Source organism: Mesoplodon bidens, assembly GCF_964165515.1.
Source record: "Mesoplodon bidens genome assembly, chromosome: 18".
NCBI classification, from domain to species: domain Eukaryota; kingdom Metazoa; phylum Chordata; class Mammalia; order Artiodactyla; family Ziphiidae; genus Mesoplodon; species Mesoplodon bidens.
Genome location: NC_138175.1, coordinates 27,636,865 through 27,664,571, shown reverse-complemented (window position 1 = coordinate 27,664,571; position 27,707 = coordinate 27,636,865). Strand labels below are relative to the sequence as shown.

Sequence of the window (27,707 nt, the reverse complement as noted above, 5' to 3'; positions counted from 1 at the left end):
TTATTTGTAGTGAGGTGGATGGACCTAGAGTCTGTCATACAGAGTGAAGTAAGTCAGAAAGAGAAAAACAACTACTGTATGCTAACACATATATATGGAATCTAAAAAAAAAAAAAACGTAGAGGCAGGACAGGAATAAAGATGCAGACGTGGAGAGTGGACTTGAGGACACAGGGAGGGGGAGGAGTGGGCTGGGATGAGGTGAGAGAATGGCATTGACATATATACACTACCAAATATAGAATGGATGGGAAGCAGCCACATAGCACAGGGAGATCAGCTTGGTGCTTTGTGACCACCTAGAGGGGTGGGATGGGGAGGGTAGGAGGGAGACACAAGAGGGAGGGGATATGGGGATATATGTATACGTATAGCTGATTCACTTTGTTATACAGCAGAAGCTAACACACCATTGTAGAGCAATTTTACTCCAATAAAGATGTTAAAAAAAAGATGTTAAAAAAAAGAATGTAAGTTTCTGATCATAAGATTTTCAAATGAAGATCTTTTCCCCTTTTTCATGTTTCTTTTTAAGGGTGAAAAAATTGGTGTCAAAATCACAGGATTCTGCAATTTGTTTAGCATCAATGACAGATGTTTGATAAACATAATCGCTGGTTTTCCTCAAACAATTTAATTCCTTTGATGCTGTCAAGAGTATTATGCACATTGAATTTGATACAGGCATCATTTGGCTTGTATCATTAATTTTACTTAATACATCACCTAAAATTAATACTGAGTAAATCAGATTTAAAGTTGATATTTTCAGATGTGTACCTTTGACTTGCATTCTTTATCAATTATCTTTATCAATAAAATCAACAGTTTTTTTAAAAAAAGAATATAACTCGGATATCAGATCAGTAATATGAATCAGCCTCTTTTCTTTTCTTAAAAAATATATTTATCTATTTATTTTTGGCTGTATTGGGTCTCCGTTGCTGCGCGCAGGCTTTCTCTAGTTGCAGCAAGTGGGGGCTACTCTTCATTGCTGTGTGTGGGCTTCTCATTGTGGTGGCTTCTCTTGTTGCAGAGCACGGGCTCTGCATGCGCAGGCTTCAGTAGTTGCAGCATGCGGGCTCAGTAGTTGTGGCTCATGGGCTCTAGAGCGCAAGCTCAGTAGTTGTGGTGCACTGGCTTAGTTGCTCTGCAACATGTGGGATCTTCCCGGACTAGGGCTGGAACCTGTGTCCCCTGCATTGGCAGGCAGATTCTCAACCACTGCGCCCCCAGGGAAGTCCAGCCTCCTTCTTTTTAATGGGTTTGTAGTGTTCCATAGTAAAATGGCCTTGTTTTACCAGCATCCTATTGATCTAATCTTTTGCTATGAGGAACAATGCTTCAGTGAATGTCCTTGTATGTATCTTTTCACACATGTGTAGGATATTATAGAAAAATTCTAGAAATAGAATTACTACATAAAAAATATGTTCACTTTATATTTTGATAGTAGCTGAATTGCCCTCCAAAGAGGGCAAACCAATATATAGTCCTGTCTAACACAGTGTCTTCTCAATTTTTTAAAATCTTTGCCAATCTGATAGGTGAAAAAAAGGGTATCTTTTTGTTACAGTTGCTGAATTTTAAGATGAGGAGTTTCAACTTTGCTTAAAATGAAATCAAATTTATAAAACTAAAAAGTGACTCTCTAAAAATTAGAAAAGTATTACATTATCTTTTCATATATCAAAGTTAGATAATATCACTATTTTTTATTCAATCTGGGTCTCCAGGCTGTATTTTGAAAACAATACAGGGGGACTTCCCTGGTGGCGCAGTGGTTAAGAATCCGCCTGCCAGTGCAGGGGACATGGGTTCAAGCCCGGATCCAGGAAGATCTCACATGCCACGGAGCAACTAAGCCCTTGCGCCACAACTACTGAGCCTGCACACCAGAGCCCGTGAGCCACAACTACGGAGCCCACGTGCCACAACTACTGAAGCCTGTGCACCTAGAGCCTGTGCTCCGCAACAAGAGAAGCCACGACAGTGACAAACCCATGCACCGCAACGAAGACTAGCCCCTGCTCGCAGGAACTAGAGAAAGCCCGCGTGCAGCAACGAAGACCCAACGCAGCCAATAAATAAATAAATAAATAAATTTATTATAAATAAATAAGTAAGAACAATATAGGGCTCATGACACATTTCATTCACGTATATTGAGGGAGATTTAGTTGAGGCACTTTAGCAAACAGTCACCAAATACTGGTTTATGTCAGTGAATAAAACTACTGCCTTCAAAGAGCTTGTGGTCTAGCAGAGGAGTCCAAAGAATTTCACTGTAATACGATATTAGTATAACTGTCTAGAGTGGATGCTACTGTATAGGACAGATGGAAGAAAGGAATTTAGCTGAATCTGGAGGTTAGAGAAGGCTTTGTGGAGGAGAGAACTTCTGAGCTGAGAAGTAAAGGAGGAGTAGAGACTAGCCAGGTGAAGACAGGTGGAAAAGGCAGTGCCAGCAGAGGGAACAGCATGGCAAAGACATTGAGGCATGAGTGAACTTGAAGAGTGAGGAGCATACCAGAAACCCAGCATTTCTAGAGAGACAGGCAGAGGACACAGGAAATTGCTCAAAGTTAGCACACCCTTGTAATCAGCACCCAGATCAAGAAAGAGAATGTTACCAACACCCTGGACCCTTGTGTCCCATTCCAGTCATTACATCTCCAAGGGTAACTATCCTGGCTTCTGTTGCTGTAGATTTGTGTTATCTTTATTAAAATGTTAGAATCAATCTTTATGAAAGCAATGGAATCATATAGTGTGTACTCTTTGGTGTCTGTCTTCTTTTACTTGGCACGTTTGTATGATTTGTCCACAGTATCGTGTGTGGTTGTGGTTTCTTCATTCTTGTGGGTGTATAGCATTCCAGTTTATGAATGTATATTTATCTACACATTCTCCTGTTGAAGTATATTTGGGTAGTTTTCAGTTTGAGACCTCTATCAATAGTGTTTGTACATATCTTTTGATGAACATGAATATGGATTTCTTTTGGGAGAGGCGTTGCTGAATCATAGGGTAGATATACGTGGGCTTTAGTAGATACTGCCAACAGTGTTCCAAAATGGTTGTACCATTTATGCTTCCACCAGTGGTCTATGAAGGAATTCCACTTGCTTCACAGTCTTGCCAATACTTTCTGTCCTTTTCATTTTAGCCATTCTGGTGGGTGGTATTGCATTTTGGTTTTAATTTGCATTTCCTTGATGACTAATGAAGTTGGGAACGTTTTCATAATTTTCCCTGATCTTTTTTTCCCCTCAACTCTTTATTACAAAATTTTTCACATTCAGAAAAGTTAAAAGAATTGTATAATGGACACTCATATACCTAGTACCTAGATTCAAACAATTGTGACCTTTTGCTATATTTACTTTGTGTGCGCATGTGTGTGAGAGATCATTTTGCTGATCCATTGTAAAGTAAGTTGTGATCACGATGACACTTGCTCTATAATTACTTCAGGAAGTATCTCCTAGAAATAGACGTTTTTCTGTACAACCATAATACTACGTTCATATCTAACAAAATTTACAATTTCCTGAAAAATATTATCTACTAGTCTGTGTTCAAGTCTCTCTACTTGTCCCCAAAGTATTTGTCATCTAGTTTTTTGAACCAGGAGCCAATCAAGGCTGACTTACTGTGTTTGGTTGCCATAGCCCTTTAAAGTGACACACCATCTTCCCCCACCCCCATGACACTGACTTTTTGAAGAGCCAAATTATACCCTGGTTGTCTATATAAAGAACATTTTAACTTCGGTGGCTTAAAACAACTATCTTATATCTCACAATTTTGTGGACCACAAATTCAAGTGATTCTTTGTTTCACATGACATTGAAAAAAGTCAGTGATGATATTCAGTTGGCATATGGACTGGCTGAAGCATCCAAGATGCCTTTGCTCTCATGTCTGACACCCTGGTTGTGATGGCTGAAAGGCTGGCTCAGCTAGGAATGCCCACCAGAGCATATCCATGTAGCTTCTCTAGCATGGTGGCCTCAGAGTAGTCAGTTTTCTTATATAATGGCTCATGGCTCTGAGAATGAATGTTTTGGTGAATAGGACTTGCATTCCTTTTATGACCTAGCCTCAGAAGTCACACTGCTTCCCTTCCATCATACCCTATTGTTTGAAATAGTCACAAAGCCCACACAGTTGCAGAGAATTTGAAGCTATGTTTTAAAAAACTGCCATGGTCTGCCTTCTGGCCACAAATTACAGATCTCCCTCAATTGATGATGAGGGTACATCCTGATAAACCATCATAAAGTGAAAATATCACAAGTTTAAAATGCATTAAATACACCTAATCTACCCAACATCATAGCTTACCCTTGCCTGCCTTAAACATGCTCAGGACACTTACATTAGCCTACAGTTGGACAAAATGATCTAACACAAAGCCTATTTTATAACAAAGTGTTGAATGTCTCATGTAATTTATTGAATACTGTACTGAAAGTGAGAGACAGAGTGGTTGTCTGGGTACAGGGTGTTTGTAAGTGTATTGATTGTTTACCCTCATGATCACCCAGCTGACCAAGAGCTGCGGGCTTGCTGCCACTGGCCAGCATCACGAGAGAGTATTGTACCACATACCACCAGCCCAGGAGAAGGTCAAAATTCAAAATTTGAAGTGTGGTTTCTATTGAATGCTTATCACTTTTGCACAGTTGTAAAGTTGAAAAGTTATAAGTAGAACCATCACAAGCAGACCGTCTGCATTCGCCTTTCTCTCACATGCAAAATACACACACCATTTCCAAGAGTCCTCCAAAGTCTCATCCCATTATGACATCAGGATCAGGCTGGTGTCTTTTTTTGAATCTTGAGTTCCCTGTGAAGCTGCTATCAGGCCACTCCCTTAGAAGTCTTAGAAGCATTACTGTCTAGCTGAGAGGAGCAATGAGGCAGGCCCTTGATTCTTCGAGAGATTTTTGTATACCTGAGAGGGTTAGGAAGCATCATCTTAAGCCCTTCTGAGGTCAGAAACTTCTGTCTTACAATCAACACACCAGATTCCCTGAGACAGTATTTTACTAGGTGCCCTCTTACAAGGCTCCACGTTCTGATTTCTTCACTTGTTTCTTCTTGGTGTCGTTTAACGTTTTCTTAAACACCCCTCACTCACTCCCACATTTCTTGTAGAGTTGAGTCAAGAGGCTTGATTGGAATCAGGTTAACTATTTTGGCAAGAACTCTTCACAGGTGATTCAGCATACATTATACTGCCTGACATCTATAGACACAAAATATCAAGTTTTCCCATCATTGGTATGTTAGGTTGGATCACTTCTTTTGGGTGGTGACCATCAGATCCTTGCACTGTAAAAGTACACTTTCTTCTTTGTGATTAGCATGTAATCTGCGGGGTGATACTATCAAAAATATGGAATGCTTCACAAATTCACATCATCCTTGAGCCAGGGGCCATGCTAATTTTTCTGACATTCTTCCAGTTGTACTCTGTGCTATGGAAGCAAGCCCTGACCTGGCTCTCATGTATACAGGTATCCCGTCTCTTGCCCCAGCACCTCCTCCTGCTCTAGGTGTCTGTTGACTGAGCTTAGAATATCCCCGAACTGTTCTAGTTTCTTAGGTAGTAGTTTTTTGTTTTTTTTTTTTTCTATCCATGTTTAAGCTGTGTTTTTCTTTGCTCCAGTTTTTCTGTCAATCTGATCCCATCTGCTTTCTATCTTACAGGAATTCATGAATAATCTGCTCTTCTGGTGGCACTCTTTATTGCTTTCCTGTGTTTTTATGGGTTTCATGTATAGACAAAAATACCTACAAAGAGACAGAAGGTGTTGTTTCAGGACATGTGAGGCAGGAAGTAGGAAGGGCGGTGTGTGTGGTTGTGTTCAATCAGACATATCTAGCTAATCTTTGCTCTTGGGAAACCGTATTGTTGGGTAACAATGAGTAACTATCAGAGCCTGAAGATAGAAACCAGATTATTACAGACTGGATTGTGCCCCTCCCCCTAATTCATATATTGAAACCCTGACCTCCAACATGACTATATTTGGAATTAACACCTTTAAAAAGGTAATTAAGGTAAAATGAGTTCATAAGGGTGAGACCCTACTCCAATATGACTGGTGTCCTTATAAGAAAGAAATACCAGAGATGTGCACGCACAGAGGAAAGGCCACGTGACAACACAGCAAGAAGACGCCATCTGCAACCAAGGAGAGAGGCCTCAGGAGAAACCAACCCTGCTGACACCTTGATCTTGGACTTTCAGCCTCCAGAACTGTGAGAACTTTTCTGTTGTTTAAGTCACCCAGTCTATGGTATTTCGTTATGGTGGCCTTAGCAAACGAATACACAGATCATGGAAGACATGTATGACTTACCGAGGAGTTTAGAAGTTATTCTGTAACCCATGGGGATCCATTTGGGTTGTAAGCAGGGTAGTAATAAGATCAGATCTTTGGGGCAGAAAGATCACTATGGGAATAGTGCAAGGAAACTTTGGAAGATGGAGAGAGCAGAGGCAGAGAAAAATCGGTCAGGAGGCATTTTGAGAGTACAGGTGAGAAGTGATGAGGGCTTGAACAAAGGCAATTTTATGGACAAAAGAATGGGAAAAAGGTAGAATTAGCAGAATCTATTGAAAGGTTGGATATGGGGAGGTGAGAGAGGAAGTAATATTGAATTCTTCCCAGGGTCCTGAATTGGATAGTGATTGCAGTAGACATTTATTTGTTTTCTACCCAGCTTCTGCTTTCCTAAAAGCACCTAGGTTGTCACGCAGGAATTGGCTTCCAGTCTCCCCTGTTGTGCAGCCTATGTGCTTTAGGCAAACTGACCCCATCCCAGCTTTCAAGGTGGGCCTTGAGTGACTTACACTAATTAGCTCATTCCGTTGCTCTGGCTCTAGCTTTGGGTTCAGGAGTGAGCATGTGAACTAAACCTGTCAGTGAGCGTGAATGTCAGAACTCTCTATTGGGACCGGATGATCTCCTTGTTTGGACAAGAATAAAGATGCTTGTAGACCTGACTTAATTGGCAAACATCTTGTGACCCCCAGGGGAATGAGCCATAGCTGGACATGACTATGTGCAGAGCAAAGCAAAGATTAGATTCCTAGTGACAGCCTTGGGTGGCTGTTGCACTAACCAACCGTGAAATCTTGGACTCAAGTTTTGGAGTCTAGAATCCCTTGTCACTTAAGCTGGTTTGAGTTGGATTCTCCTGTTACTTACCATATGAAGATACAGGTAATCAGGCAGATGGCCATTAACCAGCAGATGCAGGGCAAAAGGAGGGACTGGTGTGAAAGGCAAGAAGTTTGGTTCTGGACTTCCATGATCCCACATCTTTGCTTGAAGTTGATCCTTGGGTCTGGGATGACCCCTCCTCGCATTCGTGGGCCTGCTGGAAAAGTCCTACTCGCGAAGGCCCCATTCTGATGCCCCTTCCTCTGTAAAGACCTTGTAAACCCCTCTGCTGTCCAGGTCAGCATTCCCCGCTCTTTCTGAACTTCCACAACGTTTTGGACACGGCTCTGTCATAGCTTTTATCACCTCATGTTACTATTTCCTTCACTGGGCACCAATCTCCTCAACAGCCCAGAACACGTCACATTGTTCTACGCATTCACATCAGCAGCCCCAGGGTGTCTAATAGGTATCTGAACATCTTTTTTTTTTTTTGGCCACACCATGTAGCATGTGGGATCTTAGTTCCCTGACCAGGGATCGAACCCATGTGGAAGCATGGAGTCTTAACCCCTGGACCGCCAGGGAAGTCTAAGGCATCTGAATAACTTGATAAATAAACGACAGCTTGTTCTTCCCCCATATTCTCCTCAAACTAAAGGATTTACTTGCCACTCCACTTCCTTTGGACTGAGAAAAACTCTGGCTCTCAGACCATGGATTCAATTATATAATAAATTACCAGAAAAAGATAAAAATATAAGAATGGGAGGAAAGGGTATTTTTATGGAGCTGGGAACACAGAAAAAAAAAAGTTGGATTAAATGAGTTACCTCTGTTATACTGATGTGAAATCTGCTCCTTTGCCAAGATATGAGGGTGACACACAAAGTCTCTGAATATATAAGATGGATTTACAATTTCTGCTGAAGACTGTGGGAAGAATCTAAAATCGGCACTACCCACACATAAGGTTGCATTATGCCCATCAATTTATTTTGATCTCATTGAAGGCGTTTTGAAGCAGCGCTCAAGAAGTAGTTCAACCAAAAGAACATTTAAATTATGTAAAAATGAACTCCAGTGATTTAAATCCATTAACCTTACATAATGTTTCAAACATAGTACTGTAATTTCAAAATTAAAAAATTTTAAGAGTTTGAACTCATAAGAGATAAATTCTAACAAGGTTTGCAGGGAAAAGTTGAAGAATAATCACTTATCATCTTCGAGTACATTTAGAAACTTGAATGGGGGGGGCGGGCAAATGTAGCCAAGCCTTTATCAATGATGACAGTAATGAATGACGATAGTTATTTAACAAATGTTTATTGAGTGCTTGCTACGTGCCAAGTATCATTTGGAACGCTGAGGATACAGCAGTGAACAAATGCATATGAATATTGATGATACTGAGGATGTTTATTGAGCCCTTACTATAGGCTAGGCCCTGAGCTAAGCGCTCTGCGTAGACTGGTTCATTCATTCCACTTTCACCAAAACTCTTGAGCTACTATCATATAATTCCCATTTTACAGATGCAGAAAATAAGCTTCCTGGGACTTCCCTGGTGGCACACTGGTTAAGAATCTACCTGCCAATGCAGGGGACACGGGTTCAAGCCCTGGTCTGGGAAGATCCCACATGCTGCGGAGCAACTAAGCCCGTGTGCCACAACTACTGAGCCTGTGTGCCACAACTACTGAAGCCTGTGTGCCTAGAGCCGGTGCTCTGCAATAAGAGAAGCCACCGCAATGAGAAGCCCACGCACTGCAACGAAGAGTAGACCCCGCTCGCTGCAACTAGAGAAAGCCCACACACAGCAACAAAGACCCAATGTAGCCAAAAATAAATTTAAAAAAAGAAAAGAAGCTTCCAATCAATAACTCACCCGAGGTCTCAGAGCCACTTGAAGTGTTGGAAGTTGGACTCTACCCAGGCCTGTCAGATTGCAGAAGTAACACAGCAATTGAGTATAAATGGCTGCTGGAAATGTTTCATAGGTAGGAGACTAAGCCATTTTAAATCTTGTCGACTCTTAAGCATTCCATTTTCACAGTTGATATAAAAGTCAAATTCAATACTGTTGCACCAAACTTTAACAAATTTAACTGAGCAGGGTCCAGTCAATGAGCTTTCATCACGGCATTATTATTGACTGAAGCTTATGGATGTAGAAAGTTAGATGTGACTGAAACTGTACCTTGGCAAAGTATTTTTTTAATCACTTAAGTCCAGTGTTTTCAATGTTTCACTGCTACCCTTTGTTCCTGTTGTAATATTTGTACATCACTTGTACTATTATTTACTTAAAACTGATTCATTGTTTTTACTTCATGTTTTAAAGGAAAATAATATAATTACTATAAATAAAGAACCACAAATTCATTCAATAAATATTTATGAAGTGCCTACCACGCCCTAAGCAGTGGGGATACAGCAGTGAAAGATGCACCAAAAAGAATCCCTGCCCTCACGGAGCTAATGTTCCAGTAGGGGTGACAATCAGCAAGATAAATAAGTAAAATACATAGGACATTAGAGAATGGTCAGGGCTGAGGGAAAAAGGGGAGGGCATACTTGGTGCCAGTGGGGGAGAGTTAAAACTGTAGATAGAGGGGTTAGGGAAGGTCTCATTGAGAAAGCTTCATTTACTCAAGGTGACTTTGGAGGAAACACTAAACAGGACCAGCCATGTAGAAATCCAAGAGAAAGGCAATCTAGGGAGCAGGGACAGACAGTGCCAAGCCCCGAGGAATGAGTGTGCCTGGGGTTTTCAAGGAACAATAAGGAGGTCATAGGCAGAAGCAAGACTAAATAGGAAGCTACTGAAAAATCCAGGCAAGGGATGATGGTGGCCTGGACCAGAGTGATAAGCAATGGTCAGATTCTGGAAATATTATGAAGGCAGAGCCAACATTTGCTGATGGACCAGTTAAGGGTGTAAGGGAAGAGGGATCAAGGAACATCCTAAAACTTCTGGCTAAGCAAGCAACTTGAAGGATGGTGTCCAATATATTTCTTTGTTTCTTTCCTTACCCCGCTCCCCCATAGGTCTTCCCCTGCTCCCACCCCTGGATTTGGATTTCTGTCACTTGCATCACAGCCTCCCCACTCAATGGAAGAAATTTAGAAAGCACTGGTATTCAAAAAAACACAGATTTAATGCTGCTTGTAGTTTTGCTTTATCTAAAGTCTGTATATGCTACACAATTCTACAATTCTGCAATCTTGAAATGATTACAGTGGGAAAATTATTCTATTTTTCAGGGATCCAGCAGATACCTTTCAGAAGACAGAAATTCCATATATTGTAAATATATTGAATATACTTTGAATATTATAAATACACTGAAATTCTGTTCAGTGTAATTCTGGTATGTAGATTGGTTGGCTGGGGACTAAGGGACACAAGCTTTCTTTAAAAAAAGAAGAATTGCTGGCTCTTTAGGCTATAAACAGATCTATACTTGATAAACTATGTGACCCTTTTGTCAATGAATTAATGTAATTGTTTAGCATCATAAGCTCAAACTTTCACTCATTTCACTTTTTCTGGCGTATTCACTTATTAGTTCAAGGAGAAAACAGACTAAATAGAGAAAAAACATACAAGAAATGAATAATAGTTTCATGGATGAGCCAGGACGTTAAATAAGAAAACCAAGGTACTCTGATTTCATCTTAAACACTGGCCTGTTACCTTAGTATCAAGATAACTGTGGTATTTGAGTTTAGAGCCAATATTCTAGTCTTTGTACAAAAATAATGCCTTTCTTTGGCACTGATAGATCATTAAGCATCCATCTCAACAGTTTCAACATAAAAAATAGCTTACCCTCTGTCAGCAAATAACCTGCATTGCTTTCAATTAGACAAATTAACTTATATTTCTATCTCAAACTATATCCAGTACCCTACATCCATTCATCCTAGAAATCATAAGTTTTGGATATGAATTATGTTTATTTTTGTATTGGATTGTGTAGCAAACTGAACATTTAAAATATGATAAAGAAAAGGACTCCCATGTAACTACCACAAATAGATAACCCTGGCGGTCCAGTGCTTAGGACTCTGTGCTTTCACTACGAGGGTGAGGGTTCAATTCCTGGTCGGGGAACTAAGATCCCGCAAGTCAAGCATTGCAGGGAAAAAAAAAAAGATAAAGACTCTCATGTAACTACCACAAAATAGATAACTGAAAGTTCAAGGCTGGTTTCTCCACTGGACTGCACACCTGCCTGTTCAGTGGCTCCTGGACTCCATGAGTGCCAAATCGAACATGTATTTTGCCTCAAACCGCCCATATTCCCATGCTCTGTACAGCAATTAGTGACACCTCCAACCACCTCGCCAAGCAAGTTAAAAACCTGAGTCATCTCTGACCCTCTCTGTCCTTTCCTTCCTATATCCGACTGCTTGCCAGGTACTGCCCACGGAACAGCTTCCAGACCGACTTCCCTGCATCTAATCTCTCCCTTCTTCACCCCACTGCCAGAATTCTCTTAAAGCTCAGATATATGTTACTACTTGCTCAAGAACCTTACACTTTTTCTCCCATTTCCTATGGAATAGTCTAACTCCCTAGGATAGCACCCAAGGCTTTCCATAATGTGGCCCACTCCCCCACTGCTTCTGGTTTTGACGATGCCCAGGATTTAACTTATATTGGCCACTGAGTGATGACACAGAGTGGTCAGTGCCACTGAAAGAAGTTTTATTGCTCACAGTTCCCAAGGGAAGGGGGCATATCATGCCATGCAGGGCCACACAGGGAAGTACCAGGGTCAGTCAGGAGGCACAAGGAGCAAGGGGAGAATATGGCCCAGAACCTTTACTGTGGTTTCTGTGGGAAGAAATGGGTGAGGCAGAGTAGGCAAGTCTGAACAAACTTAGGATTGGAGAGTTTGAATAAGGTTGGTCTCTTAGTTGTCCAGTTCTTGGCCCTGGGGTGATTTAGGGCAGGGGAAATATTGGCTTGGTATGTGGGAGTTAGATAAAGGAAGTGGTTGGGATATGGGCTTTGGATCAGTTGCTTTGTACATGGCAGGCAGGTTCATAGGCAAGTTGTTTGTTACTCTAGGAATTAGCTCACCCTGGGAGGAACAGTTCCCTCGGAGCTTCAAGGCCCCAAGATGTCAAAGCATCATAAAATACACAACATAAAAAACATGGTTAACACACATTCCTTTCCTAGGAACCCTCTGCTCACAGCTCTAGTCGCCCCAGAAAATGTCCTTATTTATTTATTTATTATTATTATTTTTTTGCGGTACGCGGGCCTCTCACTGCTGTGGCCTCTCCCGTTGCGGAGCACAGGCTCCGGACGCGCAGGCTCAGCGGCCATGGCTCACGGGCCCAGCCGCTCCGCGGCATGTGGGATCTTCCCAGACTGGGGCATGAACCTGTGTCCCCTTCATCGGCAGGCGGACTCCCAACCACTGCGCCACCAGGAAAGCCCAATGTCCTTCTTTATGAAATAAGTTCTGTAGTGCCTCTCTCAACACTCTGCCACCACCCATGCCCCTGAGCCCCCAAGTCTGGTACCTGTAACGTGACCCCTTCCCTGTCCCTGTGGCACTGACACAGGTACCCAATCTACAGAGTGGCTGGCCACCTATGACCAATGTGCCTGCCTCAAAGAGATGAACTGGGCCGATCAGATTTCCTCTTTTGAGGATTTAAAATAAAAGCCACAAAAGGAGATGGCCACTTGATGTTAAGGTGAACCGGGGGGCCCTGAAGTAGACTCAGGGCCTTTGCAAGCCACGTGTGCTCGTGCCCCACCCTTCCTGCCACTCTACACCTCCTCCCAAATACTACAAATAGTCCATAAGAACTATCTGGAGCTAGTGCTAGAGTTTTGTTTTGTTTTGAATGTTTCTTTCAAGTACCAAGATTAACAGATATTCACAGAGATTGACAAACTGTAGTAAACAGGTCAGAACGGATCAAGCCTGGGAGAGAAGGCGCAATGATATCTTTTTTTAAGCCCCCAAACATGTTGCAAAGTGTTTTAAATTTCATATAAACGTTTAACGGACTACATAAAGACAATCCAGTGCAAATGCATCTTTCAGTTTCAAAGGCATTTCCAGCTGCTTTTTAAAGTTCTCACACTGGGCTACAGAGCTGCAAAAAATCTTCAGGCGGATCCACCTACTGCTCCCCCTCCCCTGGGTAGCGCTGAACCAAATCCGCAGACTTTATCGATTGCTTCTGCCTGGGCAGACCCGCCTGGATCGACCGCTCCTGTCTGGCCCGTCCCCGGGCGCGGTAAAAGCATTTGAATCCAGCCTGGTGGTCGCGGCGACATCCTCAACCCTCACAATCCTGAACAGCCTCAGCCGCCTCCTCTTTCTTTTACATCCCTGACGCTCCCGAATCACAAGAGTGGAAACGGAGAAGCTCAAGCCGCCGCCATGTCCGAGGCTTATTTCCGGGTGGAGTCGGGTGCGCTGGGGCCTGAGGAGAACTTTCTTTCCTTGGACGACATCCTGATGTCCCACGAGAAGCTTCCGGTGCGCACAGAGATCCCTATGCCGCGCCTCGGCACTTTCTTCCTAGACCGGAGCGGAGGAACCGAGAATGACAACGCGATCCCTCAGGTAAGCGATCCGGCCCGGAAAGACTACAACTCCCGATAGGCCTTGCGGACTTGGGGCGCCGCGTCGCCGGGCGCGCTGCCCTCTGGGATCTGTAGTTTTACGGGGAGGCAGGGCCGTGCGTTAAGGAGTCTTGTCCGCTGGTTCCCCGCCGACCTATCCTTCAGCACCCCTACGGAAACTAAGTTTATACTGGGTCGTCAGGTTCCCTGCAACACGGATTTCATTTTTGAAACTATCCATATTCAGCAGTGTCTTTTCACCCCTACGTGTGTTGATGCTTAAGGATTGGCGCCTACGGAATACTTGAGGACCAGGGTTCTGATCACTTTTGTTTTAGAACACAACAGTTTTGGGTTGTATAGAGTAGATGATGTCTGGGAACCGCAAATTGCTAGATTCTTTCCTGCATAATGAAGACGGTATCAGCAACCATTTCCTGAGGGCTTCAGTGCAGGCATGGATGGGGTGGGGGGAGTGTACTTTTCCATCTATTACCCCTTTAGTCCTTCAACAACCCTATAGTTAGGTGTTGTTACGTATAAGGAAATTGAAGCCCAGAAAGTTTGGGCCAGGGTCTCATTGTAAGTGGTGATCTGGGATTCGACCCTAGGACTGCAGGACTTCAAATTCGAGTTTGTCCCAGGAACATGGCTTGTAATGGTTATTTTTGATTTCCTATTTAACCTAAGTTTTGTTTAGAAGGGTGCTTTTGTTTGGTCTGTTTTGAGTTAATTTTTTATCAAAGTAAGGCATATGCAGAGTTTAAAAAGTCAAATGGTACCGAAAGATTTATAAAAAAAAGTAGCAGGCTCTGCCTTGCTTCCCTCATGCCCCTTTCCATTTCCACAGGGTCTGTCTACTTTTTTCATAGTTTCTTCAAAATTCACCTCCGTATTTCTAAATAATGTTCTTAAATTTATATTGATTTTTAAAAAATTTAGACATTATTTATTGACTTTCCATTATAGTAGTTAAGGATTTAGTTCTCTTACACACTGATATACAGATGTATCGTCCATATTTCATTCATATTTCCTTCGTTTTTACTTAATGTCCTTTTTCTGTTCCAGGATCCCATCCAGGACACCAAATTGCATTTAGTAATCATGTGTCCTTAGGCTCCTCTTGGCTTTGACAGTTTATCAGACTTTCCTTGTTTTTAATGACCATGAATTTTGTGGAGTGCTGGTATTTTGTTGAGAATGTTCCTCATTTGGGATTTGTGTGATGGTTTTCTTATGATTAGACTGTGTTTTGAGGAGGAAGACCACAGAGGTAAAAGTCCCGTTTTTACCACATCGTATCAAGGGTACATGCCATCAGCATGACTTATCATGTTGATAGATAGCTTGATCACTTGATCGAGGTGGGGTTTGTCAGGATTCTTCTCTATAAAGTTACTCCTGGGCTTCCCTGGTGGCGCAGTGGTTGAGAGTCCGCCTGCCGATGCAGGGGACACGGGTTCGTGCCCTGGTCCGGGAAGATCCCACATGCCGCGGAGCGGCTGGACCCGTGAGCCATGGCCGCTGAGCCTGCGCGTCCGGACCCTGTGCTCCGCAACGGGAGAGGCCACGACAGTGAAAGGCCCGCGTACCGCAAAAAAAAACCAAAAAACAAAAAAAAAAAAAAAAAAAAAAGTTACTCTTTTTTTCCACCTTTTTTCTCTCTGGAAGGAAGTCATTATGTGCAGCCATACTTAAGGAGTGGTGAGTTATGCTCCACTTCTTTGAGGGCACAGTGTCTGCATAAATTATTTGGATACTTCTGCATGGGAGATTTGTGTCGGAAGGTTTTTAATGACATTTAATTTCATTCATAGACACAGGACTATCAGATTTTCTTGTTTTACTCTTGGTACCTTGTTTTTTTCCCCTAGGAATTTGACTATTTCCTCTAAATTTTCAAATATAGTGTTATAATGTTGTTCAAATATCCTTTTACTATCTTTTAAACATCTGTACAATTATAACTGTGTCCTGATTTTTATTATTATTATTTTTTTAAATAAATTTATTTATTTATTTTGGCTGTGCTGGGTTTTTGTTGCTGCGCTCCAGCTTTCTCTAGTTGTGGAGAGTGGAGGCTACTCTTCATTGCGGTGCGTGGGCTTCTTATCGCGGTGGCTTCTCTTGTTGAGGACCACAGGCTCTAGGTGCGCGGGCTTCAGTAGTTGTGGTGTGCAGGCTCAGTAGTTGTGGCACACGGGCTTAGTTGCTTTGCGGCATGTGGGATCTTACCGGACCAGGACTCGATCCCGTGTCCCCTGCATTGGCAGGCAGATTCTTTTTTTTTTTTTTTTTTTTTGCAGTACGCGGGCCCTCCCACTGCCGTGGCCCCTCCCGCCGCGGAGCACAGGCTCCGGATGCGCAGGCCCAGCAGCCACGGCTCACGGGCCTAGCCGCTCCGTGGCATGTGGGATCTTCCCAGACCCGGGCACGAACCCGCATCCCCTGCATTGGCAGGCGGACTCTCAACCACTGCGCCACCAGGCAAGCCCTGCAGGCGGATTCTTTTTTTTTTTTTCCTGAAGTTGACAATGGGGTTTTGTTTTTTTTTTTTAATTGGTTTCTGCTTTATAACAAAGTGAATCAGTCATACATATACATCTGTTCCCACATCCCTTCCCTCATGCATCTCCCTCCCTCCCACCCTCCCCATCCCACCCCTCCAGGCGGTCACAAAGCACCGAGCTGATCTCCCTGTGCTCTGCGGCTGCTTCCCATTATCTATCTACCTTACGTTTGGTAGTGTATATATGTCCATGCCTCTCTTTCGCTTTGTCACAGCTTACCCTTCCCCCTCCCCATATCCTCAAGTCCATTCTCAAGTAGGTCTGTGTCTTTATTCCCGTTTTGCCCCTAGGTTCTTCATGACATTTTTTTTTTTAATTCCGTATATATGTGTTAGCATACGGTATTTGTCTTTCTCTTTCTGACTAACTTCACTCTGTATGACAGACTCTAGGTCTATCCACCTCATTACAAATAGCTCAGTTTCGTTTCTTTTTATGGCTGAGTAATATTCCATTGTATATATGTGCCACATCTTCTTTATCCATTCATCCGATGATGGACACTTAGGTTGTTTCCACCTCCGGGCTATTGTGAATAGAGCTGCAATGAACATTTTGGTACATGTCTCTTTTGGAATTATGGTTTTCTCAGGGTATATGCCCAGTAGTGGGATTGCTGGGTCATATGGTAGTTCTATTTGTAGTTTTTTAAGGAACCTCCATACTGTTCTCCATAGTGGCTGTACCAATTCACATTCCCACCAGCAGTGCAAGAGTGTTCCCTTTTCTCCACACCCTCTCCAGCATTTATTGTTTCTAGATTTCTTGATGATGGCCATTCTGACTGGTGTGAGATGATATCTCATTGTAGTTTTGATTTGCATTTCTCTAATGATTAATGATGTTGAGCATTCTTTCATGTGTTTGTTGGCAGTCTGTATATCTTCTTTGGAGAAATGCCTATTTAAGTCTTCTGCCCATTTTTGGATTGGGTTGTTTGTTTTTTTGCTATTGAGCTGCATGAGCTGTTTATAAATTTTGGAGATTAATCCTTTGTCAGTTGTTTCATTTGCAAATATTTTCTCCCATTCTGAGGGTTGTCTTTTGGTCTTCTTTATGGTTTCCTTTGCTGTGCAAAAGCTTTGAAGTTTCATTAGGTCCCATGTGTTTATCTTTGTTTTTATTTCCATTTCTCTAGGAGGTGGGTCCAAAAGGATCTTGCTGTGATTTATGTCATAGAGTGTTCTACCTATGTTTTCCTCTAAGAGTTTGATAGTTTCTGGCCTTACATTTAAGTCTTTAATCCATTTTGAGCTTATTTTTGTGTATGGTGCTAGGGAATGATCTAATCTCAAACTTTTACATGTCCCTGTCCAGTTTTCCCAGCACCACTTATTGAAGAGGCTGTCCTTTCTCCACTGTACATTCCTGCCTCCTTTATCAAAGATAAGTTGGCCATATGTGCGTGGGTTTATCTCTGGGCTTTCTATCCTGATCCACTGATCTATCTTTCTGTTTTTATGCCAGTACCAGACTGTCTTAATTACTGTAGCTTTGTAGTATAGTCTGAAGTCAGGGAGCCTGATTCCTCCAGCTCCGTTTTTCGTTCTCAAGATTGCTTTGGCTATTCGGGGCCTTTTGTTTTTCCAAACAAATTTTGAAATTTTTTGTTCTAGTTCTGTGAAAAATGCCATTGGTAGTTTGATAGGGATTGCATTTAATCTGTAGATTGCTTTGGGTAGTAGAGTCATTTTCACAATATTGATTCTTCCAATCCAGGAGCATGGTATATCTCTCCATCTATTTGTATCATCTTTAATTTCTTTCATCAGTGTCTTATAGTTTTCTGCATACAGGTCTTTTGTCTCCTTAGGTAGGTTTATTCCTAGATATTTTATTCTTTTTGTTGCGATGGTAAATGGGAGTGTTTTCTTGATTTCATTTTCAGATTTTTCATCATTAGTGTACAGGAATGCCAGAGATTTCTGTACATTAATTTTGTATCCTGCTACTTTACCAAATTCATTGATTAGCTCTAGTAGTTTTTCGGTAGCATCTTTAGGATTCTCTATGTATAGTATCATGTCATCTGCAAACAGTGACAGCTTTACTTCTTCTTTTCCAATTTGGATTCCTTTTATTTCCTTTTCTTCTCTGATTGCTGTCACTAAAACTTCCAAAACTATGTTGAATAAGAGTGGTGAGAGTGGGCAGCCTTGTCTTGTTCCTGATCTTAGTGGAAATGGTTTCAGTTTTTCACCGTTGAGGACAATGTTGGCTGTGGGTTTGTCATATATGGCCTTTATTATGTTGAGGAAAGATCCCTCTCTATGCCTACTTTCTGCAGGGTTTTTATCATAAATGGGTGTTGAATTTTGTCGAAAGCTTTCTCTGCATCTATTGAGATGATCATATGGTTTTTCTCCTTCAACTTGTTAATATGGTGTATTACATTGATTGATTTGCATATATTGAAGAATCCTTGCATTCCTGGGATAAACCCCACTTGATCATGGTGTATGATCCTTTTAATGTGCTGTTGGATTCTGTTTGCTAGTATTTTGTTGAGGATTTTTGCATCTATGTTCATCAGTGATATTGGCCTGTAGTTTTCTTTCTTTGTGACATCCTTGCCTGGTTTTGGTATCAAGGTGATGTCGGCCTCGTAGAATGAGTTTGGGAGTGTTCCTCCCTCTGCTATATTTTGGAAGAGTTTGAGAAGGATAGGTGTTAGCTCTTCTCTAAATGTTTGATAGAATTCACCTGTGAAGCCATCTGGTCCTGGGCTTTTGTTTGATGGAAGATTTTTAATCACAGTTTCAATTTCAGTGCTTGTGATTGGTCTGTTCATATTTTCTATTTCTTCCTGAGTCAGTCTTGGCAGGTTGTGCATTTCTAAGAATTTGTCCATTTCTTCCAGGTTGTCCATTTTATTGGCATAGAGTTGCTTATAGTAATCTCTCATGATCTTTTGTATTTCTGCAGTGTCAGTTGTTACTTCTCCTTTTTCATTTCTAATTCTATTGATTTGAGTCTTCTCCCTTTTTTTCTTGATGAGTCTGGCTAATGGTTTGTCAATTTTGTTTATCTTCTCAAAGAACCAGCTTTTAGTTTGGTTGATCTTTGCTATCGTTTCCTTCGTTTCTTTTTCATTTATTTCTGATCTGATCTTTATGATTTCTTTCCTTCTGCTAGCTTTGGGGTTTTTTTGTTCTTCTTTCTCTAATTGCTTTAGGTGCAGGGTCAGGTTGTTTACTCGAAATGCTTCCTGTTTCTTAAGGTGGGATTGTATTGCTATAGACTTCCCCCTTAGAACTGCTTTTGCTGCGTCCCATAGGTTTTGGGTCGTCGTGTCTCCATTGTCATTTGTTTCTAGGTATTTTTTGATTTCCTCTTTGATTTCTTCAGTGATCACTTCGTTATTGAGTAGTGTATTGTTTAGCCTCCATGTGTTTGTATTTTTTACAGATCTTTTCCTGTAATTGATGTCTAGTCTCATAGCATTGTGGTCGGAGAAGATACTTGATACAATTTCAATTTTCTTAAATTTACCGAGGCTTGATTTGTGACCCAAGATATGATCTATCCTGGAGAATGTTCCATGAGCACTTGAGAAAAATGTGTATTCTGTTGTTTTTGGATGGAATGTCCTATAAATATCAACTAAGTCCATCTCGTTTAATGTATCATTTAAAGCTTGTGTTTCCTTATTTATTTTCATTTTGGATGATCTGTCCATTGGTGAAAGTGGGGTGTTAAAGTCCCCTACTATGATTGTGTTACTGTCGATTTCCCCTTTTATGGCTGTTAGTATTTGCCTTATGTATTGAGGTGCTCCTATGTTGGGTATGCAGGCGGATTCTTAACCACTGTGCCACCAGGGAAGTCCCCTGATTTTTATTCTTGATATCGAGAAATTATGATGTCTTTCTTAATTAGTCTTACTAGGAGTTTATCACTTGTGTCTTTTCAAAGAACTAAGTAATGGCTCTGTCAACTTTCTCATTTGTACTTTTATTTTTAGGTCGTTAAATTCTTATCTTAAATGGTTCTTTCCTTCTACTTTCTTCAGACTTGATTTTCTTTGTTCTCTTCCACCCAGTCACATTTTGAGATGGGTACCTAGGTCATTGATTTTTCAACTTTCCTTTTTACATTTTTAGCTGTGCATTTCCTCTAGCTTTAACTAGATTTCACAAGTTTTAATTTGATTTTCTGATTTCCATTGTGAATTCTTCTTTGACTCATGGATTATTTATAAGACTGGTGCGTAGGTCCAAACATTTGGGGATTTTACTCTGTACGCTTTTGGGTTTTGATTTCTGGCTTAGTTACACAGTGGCAGAGAACATAGTCTGAATGATTTCAGTTTTTTGAAAGTTAACGCTTGCTTTAAACCCCAGCATAAGATCAATTTAACCCTTCTCTATATGCTTGAAAAGCTCTATATTGTGAAGTAATGGTCTGCAATACATAATTTATATCTGTAAATTAGGTCAAGTTTGTTATTTGTTTTGTTGAGATTATCTATAGTCTTACAGTTTTTTTTGTGTTTGCTACTTCTCATTTATCTAAAGAGATGTTAATGTCTCCCACAATGATTATAGGTTTGTCAGTTACTCTTTTTTTTTTTTTTTGCGTTACGTGGGCCTCTCACTGTTGTGGCCTCTCCTGTTGTGGAGCACGGGCTCCGGACACGCAGGCTCAGCGGCCATGGCTCACGGGCCCAGCTGCTCCGCGGCATGTGGGATCTTCCCGGATCGGGACACGAACCTGTGTCCCCTGCATCGGCAGGTGGACTCTCAACCACTACGCCACCAGGGAAGCCCAGTTACTCTTTTTAATTCTGTTAATTTAGATAGTATTTATATTCTTCTTGTGGGTTTAATGACCTTTTTATTATTGTCACATGTCCCTCTTTATCTCTAGTAATGCTTCTTTCTTTTGATTACTGTTTGCATAGCTTTTTTCCATCCTTCTATTTTCAACCTTTATATGTCTTTATATTTATATTTACGGTATGACTTCTAAGCGGCATATAGTTGGGGTTTTTTTGTTTGGTTTGACAGTTTTTTAATTGGTATATTTAGTGTATTTACACTTATTTAATTATTGATTTATTTGTGTTTATTTTTACCTTCCTACTATTTTCTTTGTGTTCCATCTGTTTTAGTTTCCTTTTTCTTTTTTGACTTCTTGTGTATTAATCAAATTTTTGTTATCCATTTTCCTTTTTATTATTTATTCTTCTGTTATTTTAGTGGCTACCTTAAATATTACACAATCATTTTTGACTCCCAAGAATGTTATATGAATTACTACTTTCGTCACTTCACAGTCAGTGCTAGAATCTAAGAACTTTTTTTTTTTTTTTTTTTTTTTTTTTGTGGTATGCGGGCCTCTCACTGTTGTGGCCTCTCCCGTTGCGGAGCACAGGCTCCAGACGTGCAGGCTCAGCGGCCATGGCTCACGGGCCCAGCCGCTCTGCAGCATATGGGATCTTCCCAGACCCGGGCACGAACCCGTGTCCCCTGCATCGGCAGGCGGACTCTCAACCACTGCGCCACCAGGGAAGCCCTAAGAACATTTTAACTCCATTTTCTCCCTCCTTTCTTTTACGTTATTGTTGTATTGTAATTTGACTTGTTTTAAATCCTATAAAACATTATTGTCATTTATTGTTATTTTTATATTTACACACTTATTTACTCTTTCCATTACCCTTTTTTTTTTTTTCCTTCCTACATTTCCATATTTCTTGCTGGAGTCATTTTCATTCTCCCTTCTTGATTTCTTTACTCTGGGTCTTCTAGTGATAGATTCTCCATTTCTGTCTGTACAAAGGGTCCTAAAAACCAATGTCGGGTTCGATGATTCACTAAGAGGACCCACAGGACTCATCAGATAGTCATGCTTGTGTTTAAATTTTAATACAGTAAAAGGATAAGAGCAAAATCAGCAAAGGGAAAGGGTGCATGAGATGAAGTTTGCAGGAAACTAGACACAAGTTTCCAGGAGTCCTGTCCCAGTGGAGTCATGCAGGACACACTTAATTCCAATAATGAACTGTGACAACATGTGTGAAATATTGTCTACCAGGGAAGCTCATTAGAGACTCAGTACCCAAGTTTTTACTGGGGGCAGTTTACATAGGCACTCTCTACCTAGCACATACCAAGATTCCAGACTCCAAGAAGGAAAGCAGGGGTTCAGCATAAGCCACATTGTTTGTACAAACAGTGTAGGCGCGGGATTCCCTGGTGGTGCAGTGGTTGAGAGTCCGCCTGCCGATACAGGGGACGTGGGTGCGTGCCCCGGTCCGGGAAGATCCCACATGCCACGGAGAGGCTGGGCCCGTGAGCCATGGCCGCCGCTGAGCGTGCGCTTCCAGAGCCTGTGCTCCGCAGCGGGAGAGGCCACAACAGTGAGAGGCCCTCGTACCGCAAACAAACAAACAAACAAACAAAAAACAGTGTAGGTGCATTGAGGCACTCTCATCAGTCCCAGGAATGGTGGGAACTCTCCTGAAACCCAAATTCCCAGATACCAACCAAGGTCATCCTTACAAGCAGGCCTTTCTAAGGAGAGAAGTCTCAGGCTGCTGTGTTAACTTTTTAGTGCACACTTTCTGTCTGGAAATGCCTTTATTTCACCTTTGCTTTTAAAGGATATTTTCACTCGGTATAGAATTTTAGTAAGCAGTTATTTTCTGTCAGCACTTTGTAGTCGGCTTTAACTCTTATTGTTTCTTCTTTAAAGGCAATATATTCCTCACCTCCACTAATAGCTGCTTTTGTCTCTGTCTTTGTTTTTCAGCAATTTGAGTAAGATGTGCCTCGTTGAGGTCTTATTAATATTTATCCTTCTTGGTATTCATAATATTCCTTGAATCTGTGATTTTATATTCCTCTTAATTTTGGAAAATTCGTGGCCATTATCTCCAGATGTTTCTTTTGCCTCAATCTATCCCTCCCCCCCTTCTGGGATTCAAATTACATGTATGTTAGACTTTTTTTTTTTTTAACCATATTCCATATACCTCTTAGGCTCTTTTCTGTATTTTCTCTCCATGCTTTAGTCTGGTTATTTTCTACTGATCTTTTTTCCAATTCATGATCCTCACTTCCTCTATATTATATCTGGTAAACCTGTTAAATTTGACTTAATCTAGTGAGTTCTTAAGGTCAATTATTGCATTTTTCAGCTCTGGAATTTCCATTTGATTTTTTATTTATTTTAAAGTCAGAGCCTAATTACTATTGATATTTAGTGCCAAATATTGGACTTTCCTTTTCTCTCTTCTTTCTTGGATCTTGACCCCTCATGTCCTGGCTGCTTGGGCAGCTTTGAACCAAATATTTTTCTCTCCAGTCCTGTGAGGTTTACCAAAAGCTCTGCTCACCCACCCCTCAAAGCCACCCCCACCTTTAACAGCACTTCTCCTCTGTGAGAGTTTGTGCCTTTGTTGCCTCCTTAACCCAGTTACGCTTGCCTTTTTTTTTTTTGGATGTTTCTCTTAACTTCTTGCATTCAAGATTATGAAACTGCTGTGGGCCCTGCCCTCCCTTCTCCTCCTCCTGTTCACCCTGGTGGTGTGTGGCTGAGGTGGGGAGGGGGGACCCCCAAATATATATCAGCCCAACAGCCCTAAGTCTCCTGTTTATTATTAGGAAACAAAACAACACCAACAAAAAATGGCATCAGGGATATGAACAACACTGTCAGATGAGTTAGTTGAAGTTTTTTTCTTTGTACTGTGTCCTCAAATTTAATGGATTAATGTGTCTTGTATATATAAAAAGAAAACCTCTAAAAAAAGTCAGAGAAAGACAAATACTGTATGATTTTACTTACATGTGGAGTCTAAAAAACAAAACAGGTGAACAAACATAACAAAATGGAAACAGCCTCGCAGATACAGAGAACAAACTAGTAGATGGTTGTTAGAGGGGAGGGAGGGGCAGGAGGAGTGAAATAGGTGAGGGAGATTAAAAGGTACAAACTTAATTACAAAATAAATGAGGCACAGGGATAAAGTTTTTTTTTTTAAAGTGGAGTCCATATGATCTTAATGGAGAACGTTTTTCAGATTCTCATTGGGATATTAAAATGCTAGCTAAATTTCTAGCTGTTTTATATAGAGCTGATTGCTTCAATTTGTAGCTTCTGCAAATTTTTAACTGCCTGTTTTTAGGAGTATAAATGTTACTTTTTTGCAGACCTTTGAGGTAAAAACAGGCCCTTGCATATGCTATTCTTGTCTATGTTCATTTTAATGTTTCTGCAGCTTGGACTGCAGAAACTGCTTGCATCGTGGCCACCTCATCTATTTACTAATTCTGTTAAGGCTTTAAAAAATAGAGACATTTACCTTTTCTGTCATCTTTAAAGCTGTGTAGTGGGCTGGGGAGGGGCTGTAGCCTGAGCTCAGGCTGACCCTATTTTTCTTTATATTCCCCAGCACCTAGAGAGGTGCTTGGCACATAGTAGGTACTCAGTCATTGCATATGTGGAATAGATGTTGAATCTTCAAAGAAAGTAGAAATGTTTACTATACCTCTGAAGTATCTGCAACTGGACAGTTTTTATTTATGTTAGTTAGAAAACTTTCCCTTTGTGCCACATTTTTGTTCTCGACTTTGTTTTTGGTATATAAATCCTTTTTCTCTCTCCATTCCATCATGACATAAAACTTCAGCCCACACAGTTCATTTCTTCAAGTCACAGCTACATCTTCTGTATTTGACAGTTATTCCCCTAAAGAGAACAGGCGGTATTGATATTCCCTCAGGCCATGTGCATTTCCTTTTTGTCACACACATTTCCTACTATGTTACTTGTTTTTAAAACCTACAATCCTGTGCGATACAGGGCTCAAAGCTTGAACTCCCCTTGTGGCTGGCAAAAGGACTTTTTGACAACAAGCGCCGGATCCTTTCTGTGGAACTTCCCAAGATCTACCAGGAGGGTTGGAGGACCGTGTTCAGTGCAGATGCCAACGTGGTGGACCTCCACAAAATGGGGCCACATTTCTACGGGTTTGGCTCCCAACTCCTGCATTTTGACAGTCCAGAGAACACAGACATCTCCCAGTCTCTCCTGCAGGCAAGTTATTGACGTGAAAACCTATGGCATTGCACGTGTCTCAGGAGCCAGCCGTGGCCGCCACCAGATGTTACTCTTACCCGGGGAGTGTATGATTTATACAATCAGTTCCTTGTTATTCCGGGTCAGCCTACAATTAGACTGTGTTTGCTGATTATATATACTTGTAAATATGGCTTGTCTGTCGCTCTTCATATTTGCTTGCTAAGAGTTGGGACCAACAGGAAGTCCTGGAAATAAGATACTTGATTACAGGTGGCAGAGGAGACGCAGACCTCCTTCTAAGTCCTAAACCAGATTCTTGCCTTTCGTGCCATTTAAATGTTCAGGGATTAAAATGTATCTGGTTTCTCTCTCTCGCTTCTTCAGACGTTTGTTGGACGTTTCCGCCGCATCATGGACTCCTCCCAGAATGCTTACAACGAAGACACTTCGGCGCTGGTAGCCAGGCTAGATGAGATGGAGAGAGGCTTGTTTCAAACAGGGCAGAAAGGACTGAATGACTTTCAGTGTTGGGAGAAGGGGCAGGCGTCTCAGATCACAGCTTCCAACCTGGTTCAGAACTACACGAAGAGAAAATTCACTGACATGGAAGACTGAAGGCCAGAAGAACACAGAATTGCTCCCTGTAGACTTATCCCTCTGTACGTCCTTGTTAGGAGCCTAGCTGACCTTGTATAGGGCCAGAATCATGTCCCATCTTGTGACTTATTCCCTGCAGCACTGTCGGGAGTGCTACCATCTGGTGGGGAAACAACATGCTGGAGGATGTCCCTGGCCTTGTAAGTCTTCCAGGACTATCCCACCTGCTGACCCACAGACCAGACCTACTTAGCCCAGGAACCCACAGCCAAGGAGAAACCAAAGTCCTTCATAAATAAGGATCATGAATACATATATTGCAATAGAGTTGGAACTGGGATTCCTCGTGCCTGGGAGTTTGGACAGCCTTAGCTATCCAGTTTCACTAGCTCCAAAGGACGGGTACAAATGGGCCTTCCTAACCTGTTCACAAAATGTCCTCTTGAGCTTAATTGCCTCTTCTTCCTCATGGTTGCACAAAGGACAGTACCCCCAGGATGCTGGCTCTACTTGTAAATATCTCCTGCCACCTGCCTATGAGGAGTTACCCAGCTTCAAAAAACAGTTGCCAAGAATAAGGCGCAGTGGTTGAGAGTCCGCCTGCTGATGCAGGGGACACGGGTTTGTGCCCCGGTCCAGGAAGATCCCACATGCCCTGGAGCGGCTGGGCCCGTGAGCCATGGCTGCTGAGCCTGCGCGTCCGGAGCCTGTGCTCCGCAACGGGAGAGGCCACAACAGTGAGAGGCCCGCGTACCAAAAAAATAATAATAATAAGGAAGGAAAATGGAAAGCCCAGTGAGTGGCAAGGCTTTTACTAAAGAGAAGACATTGCTTTCCTCTTCTGTGAGGAGGGCTTCATGAACTGGACTTCACTCACACCTAGGCGGGAAATGGTTAAACTGAGCTTGTTTTTGCCTCTAGATCTATAGAGCCCCCGCACAGTTATTCCATGCTCTCCCTAGGAAAGCTGTCAGGGAGTTGTTTGGAATCGCAAAGTAGTTGTTAAAGGGTGTTAACCAGCCCTTATTACATTGAAATCAGGGCTTCAGGGTTGCTGGTTATGAAGAGCCCTGTTTGAGACGCTTAGCATGGCAGATGTGAGTGGGCAAGAGACCTCGGTCATGGTTTTTTTCTCTTCAGTAAGTTTTGCAATATTATTATATAACAGATTCCTGACCAGTTACTGAGACTCTGTTTAAGCAACCACAAAACTCTTTCCCTGGAGATCAAGGAGGAAACCTCAGGCAGAGTAGGAAACAGCATCCCTGGGACCCACTGGACTTTCTGAAGGGCAGTTATCACCACACCATGGCTCCCCTCCCAACTTCCCACAACTAGTGAAAATTGCCTTTGTCACTGGAAATTACAGTGGGATTTGGGTCTCCAGATTGTACAGATGTCTTAATGCAAACTTAGAATGTCAGAAATATTTTTTAAATGCCTGTTTTAAGATGGAGCTGATGTTTTTATAATTTGATTTTGGTGCTAAATAAATGATCCACTTTGCACATGAATACATTCTGTACAAGTACTATTTCTGTAACTCGAGTACTACAGATGATCAGGCAAAGCTATCAGAGAATTTTGTCTTTGATAGTATTTGACAATAAGGCCCCAGTAAATCCATGTTTTAGCAACCGCTCTTTTGTTTGCACATTACTCATAAATATGGGGGACATTCTCTATAGGGATGAGCTGTGTCCTTGAAAAGAG

At 41.7% G+C, this 27,707-nt stretch overlaps 2 protein-coding genes across 3 annotated transcripts in view; both read left to right on the top strand.

Moving 5' to 3' along the window:
• Positions 1–13,439: 13,439 nt before the first annotated feature.
• On the top strand, positions 13,440–27,631 carry GINS3 (GINS complex subunit 3). 2 transcript variants are annotated; one of them, XM_081216903.1, is made up of 3 exons: positions 13,440–13,795; positions 25,179–25,412; positions 25,782–27,631. In XM_081216903.1, exons 1-3 carry the CDS (start codon positions 13,610–13,612, stop codon positions 26,010–26,012), a joined length of 651 nt encoding a protein of 216 aa, XP_081073029.1. In that variant the 5' UTR covers positions 13,440–13,609; the 3' UTR covers positions 26,013–27,631. The 2 variants fall into 2 exon arrangements, with proteins under 2 accessions (XP_081073029.1, XP_081073030.1); XM_081216904.1 differs by lacking the exon at positions 25,179–25,412.
• The window catches only part of NDRG4 (NDRG family member 4), a 98,505-nt gene continuing 84,540 nt past the window's right edge, over positions 13,743–27,707 (top strand). Inside the window, exon 1 of the mRNA XM_081216894.1 lies at positions 13,743–13,795. The gene's annotated coding sequence lies outside the window, so the exon portion shown is untranslated. The remainder of the gene's footprint in view (positions 13,796–27,707) is intronic.